We start from the raw sequence: 15940 nt of genomic DNA, 5'->3' as shown, positions 1-15940 counted from the left end.
TTCTCCTGGAGCATAGGGACTATTGGAAGGGGAAGCAGCCAGAAAAGTCTGCTGGGAATTAAAAGGACAGGAAAAGATTAGTCTGGGACTAAGAAGTTATCATTGACAGCCTTTAAAGAGACAGGAAAACCATCATAATTATCTGCATATCAAAAGGGTTGAGTGTTGCTTTTTATAATCAAGTATGATTGGTACTTAATCTAACACCAAGGATAAGCTTTTAAAATGGATTTTGACAGGTGCCTTATTAGTAAGGAAATAGCACCACCCATTGACACTGGTTTAGGATGGTGAGTGATGATCCTTTGAAGACAGTGGGGACAGGGAGAGTTTCTGAGGATTTCTCATTTTTCTTGTATTTTTTAGTAAATAGGTGTTATTTTGATTTGTATTTTCCTTTTTGTGGTAATAGATATTTTGCTATTTAATATGGCTTATTATAGTGACTTTATTCTGACTACTCTTTTGATTTCTCAATCACAGAGTACATAATTTATGGAATATTCTGTCTAGAGATCATTTTTACTATTACCTTCCCAATTCCCCTCCCAAGCTGTAAGCTATTTTAGGTATCTGTAATTAAAGATGTTCCATTTTGTCTTTACATATGTTTGTTTGTTGGATTCTGGTTTGTAACTAAATTTTTTTTTTTTTTCCAGATGATTCTTTGGGACTGGGACTTAAAGCAATGGTATAAACCTCATTATCAGGTAAATTTAAATAATATCACTAATAACTAATATCTGTAATGAAACTCTTTTAATAATGTTTATTTATTTTTGAGAAGAGAGAGATACAGAGCATGAGCAGGGGAGGGACAGAGAGAGAGAGGACGACACAGAATCTGAAGCAGGCTCCAGACTCTAAGCTGCCAGCACAGAGCCCGTTGCGGGGCTCAAACTCAGGAACAGCGAGATCATGACCTAAGCCAAAGTCGGACTCTCAACCAACTGAGCCACCCAGGTGCCCCGGAAACTTTTTTTAGTTGGAAGTATAGTTGACACATAATGTTAAAGTTTTAGGTGTACTTTAATGAAACTTTTTATTTTTATTTATTTTTATTTTTTTTTATTTTTGAAGGAGAGAGAGACAGAGCATGAGCAGGGCAGGGGCAGAGAGAGAGGGAGACACAGAATCTGAAGCAGGCTCTGGGCTCTGAGCTGTCAGCATAGAGCATGACGTGGGGCTTGAACTCATGAACTGTGAAATCATGACTGGAACCGAAGTGGGATGCTTAACTGACTGAGTCACCCAGGCACCCCTGTAATGGAACTTTTGACATTTAAAAAATTTTTTTCATAAGATTTTCTTTAACTGAACTAAAATGAACAGAACTTTCATTTAGGTATTAGTTGTTTGTTTGTTTTTTTAATACATTTTAGTTGTAAGGAAGAAGAAGAAACCATACTTATATAAGTTTTTAAAATTTTTTTAATGTTTGTTTATTTTTGAGAGAGAGAGCATGAGCAGGGGAGGGCAGAGAGAAAAGGAGACACAGAATTCGAAGCAGACTCCAGGCTCTGAGCTGTCAGCACAGAGCCTGACGTGGGACTCAAACTTGTGAACCATGAGATCATGACCTGAGCCAAAGTCAGACACTCAACTGACTGAGCCACCCAGGCGCCCCAAGAGTTATTTTTTAAATGTTATTCATATAATCTGAATAATTAGAATAATTACAGAATAAACTACTAATTCCATATTAAGGATGAGATTTTCTTATTGTGGGCAACTGATTGACAGCAGGGAAAAAAAAAAAGATTTAAGGCCATATATGAGAAAAAGCAAAAACAAGTGGCACATGTTAGGGAAATGAAAACACTCTACTTAGAGTTTTTGATAAACTTCTAATTGAATTATACATACAGAAAAGTACACAGCCTGGGGTACCTAGGTGTCCTGGTCAGTCAAGCATCCTACTCTTCATCTTAGCTCAGGTGTTGATCTAGGGTTGTGTCGTGAGTTCAAGCCCCGAGCTGGACTCTGTGCTGGGCATGAAGTGTACTTAAAAAACATATATGTATATGTAAAAGAAAAGTGCATAGCTTGATGAAGTTTCACAAACTAAACATCCCATGTGACTAGGACAAACATCCAGAAGTCGAACTTTACCAGCATTCCAGAAGCCTTACTTATACACCATTAGGGGTTATTTCCTATATCCCCAAAGATAATGTCTATCTTGACTTTGAGTAGTTAGTTTTGCTTATTGATGAACTTCATATATACAAATAAAATCCTATAATATATACTTTTTCTTTAAAAAAATTTTTTTAATGTTTATTTATTTTTGAGAGAGAATGTGAGAGCGAGGGAGGGGGGTAGAGGATCTTAAGTAGACTCCCTGCTGACAGAGAGCCTGATGTGGGGCTCGAATTCACAAACTGTGAGATTGTGACCTGAGCTGAAGTCAGACACAACTGACTGAGCCACCCAGGTGCCCCAATATGTACTTTTAAACTTTTTTGGTCACTTAAGTAATATCTATTCATAACAGAATTGAAAATACATATATAAGAGAAAGAAGAAAAGCCATTTCTAAACATCAAAAAATAACTATGTTAATCATGTTAACTTTTGATGTATATCTTTACAGATCTTTTCCCATTTTTCCATTGTATTAAAATCTATGTATTCTATTCTACAAAAATTATAATATTATGGTTAATGTACTGTTTTGAAACCTGACAGTTTTCATGCTAATCGATAAATATCAGTAAATATCAAATCTCTGTTCTTTGTACTTACAGAAACATTATCCATTAATTAGATTTATTTAGTTAGTTGTCTCTATACCAATTTTTAAAAAATGAATATTCCTTTGAATGTGTTTTATTTTTAAAATGTGAATGGAATATCCACAACAGCCCATAAGAATGAAATATTTTCTGGATTTTGGTGAATAAAAATGTAATTATTGCAGTCAAATGAAATCAAGAAGGCCACTTATGACCTAAAAAGGGCTGGTTCTTTGACCTACACAAGGGCTTTCTCATCAGTCATATCCACCAAGATCCTCAGTTTTCAATTAATAGAGTATTTAAGTTATTAGTAAAATCTAAAGATAAATAAGCAGTCCTGGTTAAAAGCATGGGCTTGTAGTCATACAGACTGGTATGTGATATCAGATACCTGTCTCCCTCTTTCCTCCCTCTCTTCCTCTTCATCTTTCTCATCCTCTAAAAAAAATTTTAGTGTAACATTCATATATAAAAATGTGTAAGTCATAAGTGTACAACTTGATGAATTCTCTCAAAGTGATTATATACATGTGATTGTCTTTCAGATGAAGAATTCAGCTCCCCCAAAGTCCCCCCTTATGTTCCCCTCCTGGTCATCAACTTCTCCCAAGCATTATATCAATGTTGATTTTTGTCGTCACAACTTAGTTTTTCTGTCTTTGAATTTTATATGAGTGGAATTAATGATATGTATTTCTTGCTTCTTTCTTTCAAAATTATATTTAGGAGATTAATATTACTGCACATAGCAGTAATTCATTCATTTTCATTCTATTTAGTAGTTTATTGAATGAATATACTCCAATTTTTTCATCCTATAGTAGATGGCCTTTTTCTTTTTAATTTTCATTTTTGGCTGTCAGGAAGCAAGAATTCCTCCTCAAAAGTCCTTCTAGCTGGGCTAAGAATCAAATTGGCATAAGACAGATGAACAGGAGAAAATCAAATTTAATAGGCATCTGTATAGGGAGTCCACATAGACATGGAAATTCCAAAAATAATCAGGCAAAATAAGGTATATATGTCATTCTCAACTAAGGAGAAAGGGGGCATGGGTCTGGAACTTCAGAGGAAAGGAATATAATTCACAGGGCGGTAAGTAGAGCATATGTTTGGTAATTAGATGTTTGCCCTGCTGTACAGATGGTTCACCCAGATAAAATTGATCTCTGCTGGGGGCTTCTGGCTGGCTTAGTCAGGTAGAGCATGTAACTCTTGATCTTGGGGTATAGGTTTGAGCCCACATTGGGTGTAAAGATTACCTAAAAATAAAACCTTAAAAAAGATGATCTCTGCTAATAACCCTTATTCTCGGACCCCCCCCCCCGCCAATATAGATTCTTCTGTTAGTTAAGGGAGGGGCAAAAGTTTCTCATGGGGCCACAGGATCTCAAGGGCCTTCAGCTTAAAAAATGATCCACATGCCAAAGTGGCACATTCTGGGAGGGCCTGTCCTGAACCCCTTCGTGGCTATTGCAAGTAATGCTGCTGGAACACTCTTGATGTCTTTTGTTGGGTATATATCTTAGAGTAGATTGCTAGCTCATCGAGTATGCATGCATATGCTGAGTTTCAGTAGATAGTACTCAGTAATTTTCCAAAGAGATTGTATCAGATTTTACCCAGCCATCAGCCTCTGATAGTTCCAGTTATTCCACATCATTGTCAACACTTGGTAGTGTCTGTTTTAAATCATTATGGTAGCTGTGAAGCAGTATTATCATTGTGCTTTTAATAATTGCATTTCACTGATGACTCATCAGGTTGAGGATCTTATGTTAATTTGCTACCCAGATATTCTCTGGTCAGGTTTTTTCCTATTTTAATACTGATTATTTACCTTTTACTTGGTGACCAGTAGGATTTTTTGTGTATTTCAGACATGAATACATACACACACACACACACACACACACACACACACACACACACACACGTATATATGTGTGTATATGTGTATATATGTGTATACACACACACATATGTATAGGTATGTATAGTATGTATGTTAAAGTGTATGTATTTAAAAATGTCTTCTCCCAGTCTGGTTTATCATGATGTCTTTTGATGAAAATATCACTAATGTTTTCTGTAGATGCCCTTTATCAGATTAAGGAAGTTCCATTCTAATCCTAATTTACTAAGGACATTTTTTCTCTTTTTAGTCATGAATGGGTGTAGAATTTTTATCAGATGGTTTTTCTGCATCTATTGAGATGATTCCTGGATTTTTTTCCATTTACTCTTTTAATGTGGTGAATCATATTGTTTAATTCTATGTCTGTGTTGAACCATCTCCATATTCCCAGAATAAAGCAAATTTGATAAAGATATTTTAAAAATGCATAAATGTATATAAAATGTATATATGTATTACTGGATACTATTAATATTTTGTTTTAGAATTTTGTATCCACGTTTATGAGAGAGAATTGGCCCCACAATTCTTGTTTTCCATAATGTTCTTGTCATGTTTTTGGTATAAAGGTTACAGTAGCCTTATAAAGTGGTATATTCAGTCTCTGTTATCTAGAAAAGTTTGGTAAGATTGGTATTCTTTCTTCCTTTAATGTTTAAAAGAATGTTCTGGTGAAGCCATCTCAGTTTGGAGTTTTTTTTAACAAGCAAATTTTAAACTATGGATTCAGTTTCTTTAATAGTTTTAGGTCTATTCAGGTTTTCTATCTTTTTTTAAAATTTTCTTTACATTTATTTATTTTTGAGAAACAGAGTGAGACAAAATGTGAGTGGGGGAGGGGCAGAGAGAGAAGGAGACACAGAATCTGAAGCAGCCTCCAGGCTCTGAGCAAGCGGTCAGCACAGAGCCTGATGCGGGGCTCGAACCTACAAACTGTGAGATCATGACCTGAGCTGAAGTCGGACGCTCAACCGGCTGAGCCACCCAGGTGCCCCTATCTTTTCTTATAACAGCTTAGTTACTGATGTGTTTTCTAGTAACTCCTTCTGTTGTTCCCTCCAGCATTGAGACTGCTGAAAGCTCTATTTTACTTTTTTTTTTAATTAAAAATTTTTTTAATGTTTATTTATTTTTGAGGAGGGGAAAGCAAATGTGAGTGGGAGAGGGCAAAGAGAGAGAGAGGGAGAGGGAGAGACGGAGACACAGAATCCGAAGCAGGCTGTAGGCTCCGAGCTGTCAGCACAGTGCCCAATGTGAGGCTTGAACTCGGGGACTGTGAGATCATGACCTGAGCTGAAGTCACACGCTCAACTGACTGAGCCACCCAGGCGCCCCTCTGTTTTACTTTCAAAATAGAAATCTTTTTGAGAAGTTTTGCTTGGTTTCTCCATCTCTTGGCCACTGTTTGCAAATTGGCAAATGCCTTTAGGGGCAAAGCTGCTCTGAATTCAAGCTTGGTTTTGTTTCTTCTCTCAGAGTGCTTGCTTAGTCTTTAAAGCTCTGCCTGTCTTGATAACCCTGAACTCCAGTTTTGGTCTGCTAGCCTCCTGAGATGACAGAAAGCTCTACTTTATTTCCTAGCCTCTTAACTGCTCTGCTGCTTCTCCTCTCTGCCCTGGCCAGTTATGAATCTGCAGCGGTTTCCTTGAGGGGAAAAAGTAGCACAGAATAGTGGGGTTCATTTTAATTTTTTAACTCTGAGGTCTTGTTCTTTCAAGCCCTGGCTGCTTGGCTGTGCTCTGAGGCTTTGAAATGGACTAGTTTAGTCCATTTTCTTTTCTAGACTAGTTATTCTAGGCAGAAGAGTTGGGTTGATACAGCCTTCTTTTGAAAAATAAGGCAAGCCTCTTAAGTCACTCTGAACCTATTTTCTCATCTATAAATTGGGAATAATACCACTTCTTTCAGAGGGCTGATGATGTTGATGATGATGATGATGATGATGATGATAATAATAATAATAAAGTGCCTGGGAGATAGTAGCATTGAATAAAAATGTGAGCTAATCTTATATTAATTTCAGTAATAATGAATACTAAGTATCTCTGAAATTATAAGACAGGACTTAGCAAAATGTTTTCTTTTTTTTTTTTAATTTTTTTTTCAACGTTTTTATTTATTTTTGGGACAGAGAGAGACAGAGCATGAACGGGGGAGGGGCAGAGAGAGAGGGAGACACAGAATCGGAAACAGGCTCCAGGCTCCGAGCCATCAGCCCAGAGCCTGACGCGGGGCTCGAACCCACGGACCGCGAGATCGTGACCTGGCTGAAGTCGGATGCTTAGCCGACTGCGCCACCCAGGCGCCCCGCAAAATGTTTTCTATAAAGGACCAGGGAGTAAATATTTTAGCATTTGCAGGTGAAACAAAGCCACCAAGTCTGCCTACCTCCCCCTCCTCCTCTTCAATAACCCTTTAGAATGCATAATCTATTCTTAGCTCTCTGGGCAAAAACAAGAGTTTGCCACATATAAGCCAATGGGAAATAGGAATTTAAGTTCAGCTTTAAAAATTTGTCACTCTTGGGGTGCCTGGGTGGCTCAGTTGGTTGAACGACCGACTTCAGCTCAGGTCATGATCTCACAGTTTGTGAGTTCCGAGCCCCGCGTCGGGCTCTGTGCTGACAGCTGGGAGCCTGGAGCCTGCTTCGGATTCCGTGTCTCCCTCTCTCTCTGCCCCTCCCCTGCTCATGCTCTGTCTGTCTGTCTGTCTGTCTCTCTCTCAATAATAAATAAATGTTAAAAAAAAAATTGTCACTCTTGCTTACTATATTCTTCTTACCCAGAGAAAAGTTCAAGTCCTTGTCATGGACTTAAATGACCTTGCACAACATGATCCCTTATTTTACTCCCTTTTACTTCTCTGCCCTCATGTTGTACTAATTTCTCCTTTATTCACTCTGCACCAGTTACTCTGGCCTTCTTGTTATTCTTCAAAGAAGCTAGGCAGCCTGTGCTTTCGGGTCTTCGCACTTGCTAGTCTCCTGGCCTGGGATGCTGTTTTCCCATATTTCTGTCAGTTGTTAACTGTCTTTTCATCCTCTCTAATATTCCAGGGCCCTCTGTTACTTCCTTTTCTCTTTCCCCACTTTGTTCTTCCTCTTTAACCTGCTCAAAATCCATGATTCTCTGCTGCTCAGATCTGTGAGCCTGGAATCTGGTGTTCTCAAAAATTTGGTCCCCACAGGCCTCCAACCTTATGTTCTAGTGCTCTTAAAAAAAAAAAAAAAATGAAGCCTGTACTTAAATTTCGTGTTCCTTGTACTTTGCCATTTTACCACTTTTGTACCTTTATTTGTGCTCTTTCTTGAAGAATGAACTCCCCCAAATACATTTTTAGTTTTGTCATAAAATATTTTCCCCTAATCTTTATAAATAAAATCCTACCAAATTAACATCTCAGCTCAAATGCTACCCCTTCCATAAAGTTACTGTTAACCATTCAGATTAATAATTTTATGTATCTTCTTTGAACTCTGATGCCACTCTATTTGTATTTTTATCTCCTCGCTTTTCCATATTAATAGTAATATTTATTGTACTTTACCTGTATGGACTGCACATCACTCTATGTGCTCTGTGTGTATCTTCAGGGTTAATTCTCCCCTCTCCTCTCCAGTAAGTATAACTATAAACTCCAGAAATACATTTTTTTTAACGTTTATTTATTTTTTGAGACAGAGACAGAGCATGAACAGGGGAGGAGCAGAGAGAGAGGGAGACACAGAATCCGAAGCAGGCTCCAGGCTCTGAGCTGTCAGCACAGAGCCCGACGTGGGGCTCGAACTCACGGACCGCGAGATCATGACCTGAGCCGAAGTCGGCTGCTCAACCGACTGAGCCACCCAGGCGCCCCTATAAACTCCAGAAATAACAAGAGGCAACCAAAGGAGAACTCTGAAAAATGGAAAGAGGAGGGTAGACTAGTTAGGGACCCTACTAATGGAGGAAAACAATAGTGATCGAGTTTCCTAAAACCCCTGCCTAACAGCAAAAGGTGACTCAGGTCCTGACTCCCCAGCCCAGCAACAGAATGTGATGCAGGTAGGCTCGTTCCTTCCCTAAGATTAAATGAGAGCCCTCAAACTATACCAAGTGAGTCTGGTTGCTCTAGCAAGGGAAGAGTGACCAAGAACTCCACTGACAGTAAGAGGTCCAGGGAAGTACTCTCATTCCCTACTGGGCATGAGATTCTCCGTACCCAGTGAGAGACTGAGTGGCCAGGGGGTCTGGCAAAAGGGGGGGGGGGGTGTACTGTCACAGCGTGTGCCTAGTCCGGAAAGTGCTCTTTGTTTCTATGGCCTAGAGACTCTCCTCCCCCACCTGGAAGTACCAGGTGGCTCAATCTGAGGAAATTCCTCCTTCCCTCCTCCCATATCCTCACCAACAGAGGTACCAGCAGGGTCCCGTGGAAACCCTTGTGGCACCGGAAAAAAAGTCATGCAGTGTGAAATAGTACTATGAGTGCCCTGAAAACTAATTGTCATTAGAACCACAGCCTGAAGAAGTAGACCAGGACCTGTGTGCTTTATCGAAGCAAAGAGCCTGCCTCTTAATACAAAAGATTTAAATAGGACTCAGTCTTCTAGGATAATAGCCAAAATGTTGATGATAAAATAAAAAAAATCACTTGTTACACCAAGAACCAGGAGAATCACAACTTGAGTGAGAAAAGACAATCAATCCTTCACACCAAATTGAATCAGATTTGGAATTATCTGACAAGAAATTTTAAAGCAGCCATCATACAAATGTTCTAACAAGCAATTACAAATACAAAATAGAAAATCTCAACAACAACAAAAGTACAGACACATCTCCTTTTATTGTGTTTTACTTTATTGCACCTCGCAGATACTGTGTTTTTTACAAACTGAAGGTTTGTAGCAACCCTGCATCGGCAAGTTTATTTTTGCCATTTTAACAACAGCATTTGTTCACTTCATGTTTTTCGAACACATTTTGGTAATTGTGAAAATATTTCAAACTTTTTCATTATTATACTTTTTATGGTAATCTGTGATCAGTGATCTTTGGTGTTACTATTTTAATTGTTCTGGGGTGCCATGAATCCTGCTCATGCAAGGTGGTGAGCTTAATTGATAAATGTGTGTGTCATGACTGCTCCACCGACTGTCCATTCCCCCATCTCTCTCCCCCTGGGCTTCCTTATTCCCTGAGATGCAACAATACTGAAATTAGGTCAGTTAATAACCATGCAGTGCCCTCTAAGCGTTCAAGTGAAAGTGCCACACATCTCTCACTTTAAGTCAAAAGCTAGAAATGATTAAGCTTAGCGAGGAAAGCATATCGAAAGCTGAGATGGGCCGAAAGCTAGGCCTCTTGCATCATCCATTCAAGCTGTGAATGCAAAGGAAAAGTTCTTGAAGGAAATTCAAAGTGCTACTTCAGTGAATACGTGAATGATAAGAAAGTGAAACAGCCTTACTGCTGTGATACGGAGGAAGTTTTCGTGGTATGGATAGAAGATCAAACCAGCCGCAATAGTCCTGTCAGCCAAAGCCTAATCCAGAGCAGGGCCCTAACTCTCCTTAATTCTGTGAAGGCTGAGAGAGGTGAGGAAGCTGTGGAAGAAAAGTCTGAAAGTAGTAGAGGTTGGTTCCTGAGGTTTAAGGAAGGAAGCCATCTCTATAACATAAAAGTTCAAGGGAGTACTGATGTAGAAGCTTCAGCTGGTTTTCCAGAAGATCTAGCTAAGATAATTATTGAAGGTGCTTACAGTAAACAACAGATTTTCAATGTAGGTGAAACAGTTTTCTTTTGGAAGAAGATGACACCTAGGATTTCCACAGCCAGAGAGGAGAAGTCAGTGCCTAGCTTCAAAGCTTCAAAGGACAAGTCCTTTGAAGGACTCTTTCATTGGGACTAATGCAGACGGTGACTTGATGTTGAAGCCAGTGGTCATTTACTATTCTGAAAATCTTAGGGTCCTTAGAAATTATGTTAAACCGACACTGCTGTGTAAATGGAACAGCAAAGCACATATATGTACAGCATGGTTTATCGAACATCGTAAGCCCAGTTTTGAGACAGATTGCTCAGGAAAAAAAAAAAAAAGATTCAGAGATTACTGCTCATTGACAATGCACCTGATCACCCAAGAACTCTGATGGAGATGTGCGACAAGATTGATTTTTTCTTGTCTGCTAACACAACATCCATTCTGTAGCCCATGGAGCAAGGAGTACTTTTGACTTTTCAAGTCTCATTATTTAAGAACTACATTTTGTAAGGCTACAGCTGCCATAGATAGTGATTTTTCTGTTGGATTTGGGCAAAGAAAATTGAAAACCTTCTGGAAAGGATTCACCATTCTCGATGTCCTTAAGAGCATTTATGACTCATAGGAAGAGGTGAAAATACCAACATTAACCAGAATTTGGAAGAAGTTGATTCGAACCCACATAGATGACTCTGAGGGATTCAATATTTCAGTGGAGGGAGCCTGGGTGGCTCAGTCTGTTAAGCATCCAACTTCGGCTCAGGTCATGATCTCCTGGTTCATGAGTTTGAGTTCTCCATCAGTCTGTCTGCTGATGGCTCAAAGCCTGGGGCCTGCTTCAGATTCTGCGTCTCCCTCTCTCTCTGCCCCTACCCTGCTTGTGCTCTGTCTCTCTCTCAAAAATAAATATTTTTTAAAAATTAAAAAAAGACTTCAGTGGAGAAAGTAACTACACGTGGTAGAAATAGCAAGAGAAATAAAATTAGAAGTGGAGCCTGAAGATGTGACTCAATTGCTGTGATCTCATGATAAAACTTCAACAGATGAGGAGTTGCTTCCTAGGACTGAGCAAAGAAAGTGGTTCCTTGAGGTGGAATCTACTCCTGGTGAGGATATTGTGAAGACTGTTGAAATGACAATAAAGGATTTAGAACATTACATAAACTGGGGCGCCTGGGTGGCGCATTCGGTTAAGCGTCCAACTTCAGCCAGGTCACGATCTCGCGGTCCGTGAGTTCAAGCCCCGCGTCGGGCTCTGGGCTGATGGCTCAGAGCCTGGAGCCTGTTTCCGATTCTGTGCCTCCCTCTCTCTCTGCCCCTCGCCCGTTCATGCTCTGTCTCTCTCTGTCCCAAAAAATAAATAAACGTTGAAAAAAAAAAAAAAAAGAACATTACATAAACTTGATAAAGCAACAGTAGGTTTTGAGAGGGTTGACTCCAAGTTTGAAAGGAGTTCTGTGGGTAAAATGCTATCACACAGGGGTGCCTGGGTGGCTCAATTGGTTAAGTGTCCAATTCTTGATTTCTGCTCAGGTCATGATTTCACGGTTTGTGAGTCTGAGCCCCCACATCAGGCTCTGTGCTGAAAGCATTGGAGCCTGCTTATTTCTCCCTCCCTCTCTCTCTCTCTCTCTCTCCCCCAAAATAAACATTAAACATTTTTAAAAATGCTGTCACACAGCATCACATGCTACAGAGAAATCATTTGTGAAAAGAAGAGTCAGTTGAATGCAGCAGACTTCATTTATTTTAAGAAATTGCCACAACCACCCCAACCTTTAGCAGCTACCACCCTGATCAATCCGCAGCCATCAATATCAAAGCCAAGACCCCCCCACCAGCCAAAAGATTGTGACTTGATGAAAACTCAGATAATGGTTAGGATTTTTTAACAATAAAGTATTTTTAAGTATTTTTAAAGTTTATTTATTTAGAGAAAGAGCACGAGTGGGGAATGGACAGAGAGAGAGGGAGAGAGACAATCTCAAGCAGGCTCCGTCCTGTCATCACAGAGCCCAGTGTGGGGCTCGAACTCATGACTTGTGAAATCATGACCTGAGCTGAAATCAAGAGTCAGACGCTTAACCAGCTGGGCCACCCAAGTGCTTCTAGCAATAAAGTTTTTTAAGGTACATACATTTTCTTAGACATAATACCTTTGCACACACAATAGACTACAGTACATTGTAAACATTTATATGCACTAGGAAACTGGAAAATTCATTTGACTCACTTTATTGTGATATTAGCTCTGTTGCAGTCTGTAGCCAAACCTGCAGCATCTCCAAGGTAGGCCTGTAGAAGTTATAAAAAAGAAAGAAATGGAAATTATGGAACTGAAAAAACTGTTAATGGAAATTCAAAACTTGCTGAATGGGCTCAGTAACAGAGTGGAGATGGCGGAGGAGAGAATCTGTGAACTGGAGGATAGAACAATAGAATTTATCCAGTTTGAACAACATAGAGAAAATAGATGCAAACAAAATGAATAGAGCCTTCGTGACCTAAGGGATAATAAAAGATCCGAAATTCATGTCTGAGTGTGAGGAGGGAGGGAGGGAGGAAGAAGGGGAGAGAGGGAGAGAGAAAGAGAGAAAGAGAAGGGAGGGAGGGAGAGAGGGAATTTAAATTTGAAAAAAATAATGGCTGAAAACTTCCCCAAATTTTGCAGAAAACGTAATCCTACAAGTTGGAGGAGCTGAGTGACTCCCAAATGTGAACCCCCCCCCCCCAGTAATTTTATTGCAAGCCGTGTCATAATGAAATGTTTGAAAACTAAAGACAAAGGAACTTGAAAGCAACTGGAGAGAAATGACACATGATCTGTACCAGGAACATCCAACTCCGATATCATCAGATTTCTCATTTGGGTGTGGGAAAATAGATGCGGTTATATACAATTTGTGGAAGTATAGATTTAACCAGCATATCTGAGGGCAGTTTTATGGTAATGACCAAATTTTAACGTGTTCATTTACTTTGGTTCAGCAATTCAAATTTATGGGAAGCTATTTGTCAAAGGTATGTTTAATTATCTGTTTTGACATGTATAGGGAAATATTTATTTATAAATACTAGAAATAGCTGGACTGTACCCTAATAATAGAAATGTTTTCAAATAAAAATGAAGACGAAATATACTTCACAAGGAAAAAAAATTCCACAAAGAGCAAAGATCTTACTTAATTATTGTTCTAACTTTCATAACATTTCTTAGTTCCAAAATGTATTGAGGATGCCTAATAAACCATTTCTTGGTGAACTCATTTAATGCGTTCAATAATTATGAATTGCAGACACACTCAAATATAAGTTCAAGATATAACAAGGACACCAAAAGTAACATTAATTCACTGTTCTATCAGTGCACTCATTTCTATGGGTAATTGAGTTGAACACCATATATATGTACTTTCAAAAAGTAAAAATCATACCATATGTATACGTCAATGAAATATTTATTCTAAATTTTAAAAATATCATCCCTATCTATTTTTTTTAATATTTATTTATTTTTGAGACAGAGAGAGAGAGAGAGAGAGAGAGAGCATGAACAGGGGAGGGTCAGAGGAAGAGGGAGACATAGAATCCGAAACAGGCTCCAGGCTCTGAGCTGTCAGCACAGAGCCTGACGCGAGGCTCAAACCCACAGACCGCGAGATCATGACCTGAGCCGAAGCCGGACGCTTAACCGACTGAGCCACCCAGGCGCCTCCATCCCTATCTATTTTTTAAGGCCAAGTCTGATGTTACCTCCTCCATGAAGTTTTTGATAACCATTTAGTTCAAAATCATCACTATCTTTGAACCCTGACACTGTTTTTCCTGTATTTTTGTCTTCTTATTTTCTGTAACATTAGTGGTTATACTGTTACTTATTGCACTTTATTTACTTATTCTTTAGGGGGAGAATAAGAAAAGTCTAATGTTTATTGGACTTACCAGCACTTACTGAATAGCTTACATGTAACAGTTGCATTACAAATTAGTTCTTAATTCATAATGTCACCCAATAAAGAATAAGATAATCTTCAAATAAAAAAATCCAAAAATGAAAAACCTATCAACTTGCCTCAAGGATAAGAGTCTAACTGTATACAGTACAAAGCCCTTGCTCCATTATTTATACTGTGGTTTTTTGTTGTTTTTAATTTTATTTTTTATTTTTTAAAATTTACATCCAAATTAGTTAGCATATAGTGCAACAATGATTTCAGGAGTAGATTCCTTAGTGCCCCTTCCCATTAGCCCATCCCCTCTCTCACAACCCCTCTAGTAACCCTCAGTTTGTTCTCCATATTTATGAGTCTCTTCTGTTTTGTCCCCCTCCCTGTTCTTATATTATTTTTATTTCCCTTCCCTTATGTTCTTATGTTTTGTCTCTTAAAGTCCTCACATGAGTGAATTCATATGATTTTTGTCTTCTTCTGACTAATTTCACTTAGCATAATACCCTCCAGTTCCATCCACGTAGTTGCAAATGGCAGGATTTCATTCTTTTTGATTGCCAAGTACTACTCCATTGTATATATATACCACATCTTCTTTATCCATTCATCCATCGATGGACATTTTGGCTCTTTCCGTACTTTGACTATTGTTGATAGCGCTGCTATAAACATGGGGGTGCATGTGTCCCTTTGAAGCAGCACACCTGTATCCCTTGGATAAATGCCTAGTAGTGCAATTGCTTGGTCATAGGGCAGTTCTATTTTTAATTTTTTGGGGAACCTCCATACTGTTTTCCAGAGTGGCTGCACCAGCTTGCATTCCCATATTGTACTTTAAATATATGCCCTGTACTCTGCCTTATGTGCTTTGCATGTATTATCAGTCTTAATTCTCACGTTCGCCTTAGGTAGATGTTACTATCTCCATTTTATGGTAAAGAAACTAAAAAATTCAGATGTTGAATAACTTGCCTAAAATCATACAAGTAGGATTAAAGTGTAGATTTCAAACTCCAGTGTCTTTGCAACAAGGCCTAGTCACTATGCTGGACTGTCTCCTGAGGGAGTAAGGTAAGCGGAAGAACTGCTGTATATCGTATGTGTATATTGACTTAAAACAGAGTTTTTCTTAAACGTTAAGGTTTTTCTGTAACAAATATATAATTTTCCCTTTTTTTATTCTTTCCTAGAATTCTGGAGGTGGAAGTGGAGTTGATCTTTCAGTGCTAAATGAGGCTCGCAATATGGTGTCAGACCTTCTGATTGATCCAACTCTTCCCCCACAAGTCATTTCTTCCCTGCGGAGTATCAGTTCCTTGATGGGTGCTTTCTCAGGTTCCTGTAGGCCAAGGATTAATCCCCTCACACCATTTCCTGGATTTTACCCCTGCTCGGAAGTAGAGGACCCAGCTGAGAAAGGAGATCGAAAACTTCACAAGGTCAAGATACAGTAATCAGCCAGCCCTATACTTACCACATTTAATGATGTTTTCAAATTAAAACTGCTCCTTTGTAGCATAGATAAAACACAATTTCTTTTTCAAGGATCAGCTTTTTTATACAGTATATTGAGCTGTTTGGGACTTTAG

General features: G+C 38.9%; 1 protein-coding gene across 1 annotated transcript in view; it reads left to right on the top strand.

Annotated features, from left to right (window-relative positions):
* PDE3B (phosphodiesterase 3B) overlaps positions 1–15940 on the top strand; it is a 179233-nt gene that overhangs the window by 104087 nt on the left and 59206 nt on the right. Inside the window, exons 2-3 of the mRNA XM_040456792.1 lie at positions 660–710; positions 15542–15790. Of these exons, the coding sequence (XP_040312726.1) occupies positions 660–710; positions 15542–15790 (300 nt within the window). The remainder of the gene's footprint in view (positions 1–659; positions 711–15541; positions 15791–15940) is intronic.

The sequence above is a fragment of the Herpailurus yagouaroundi genome, unplaced genomic scaffold, assembly GCF_014898765.1.
Source record: "Herpailurus yagouaroundi ecotype Mexico unplaced genomic scaffold, PumYag 218, whole genome shotgun sequence".
In the NCBI taxonomy this organism is placed as follows: domain Eukaryota; kingdom Metazoa; phylum Chordata; class Mammalia; order Carnivora; family Felidae; genus Herpailurus; species Herpailurus yagouaroundi.
This window is presented reverse-complemented; position numbering and strand designations above follow the sequence as displayed.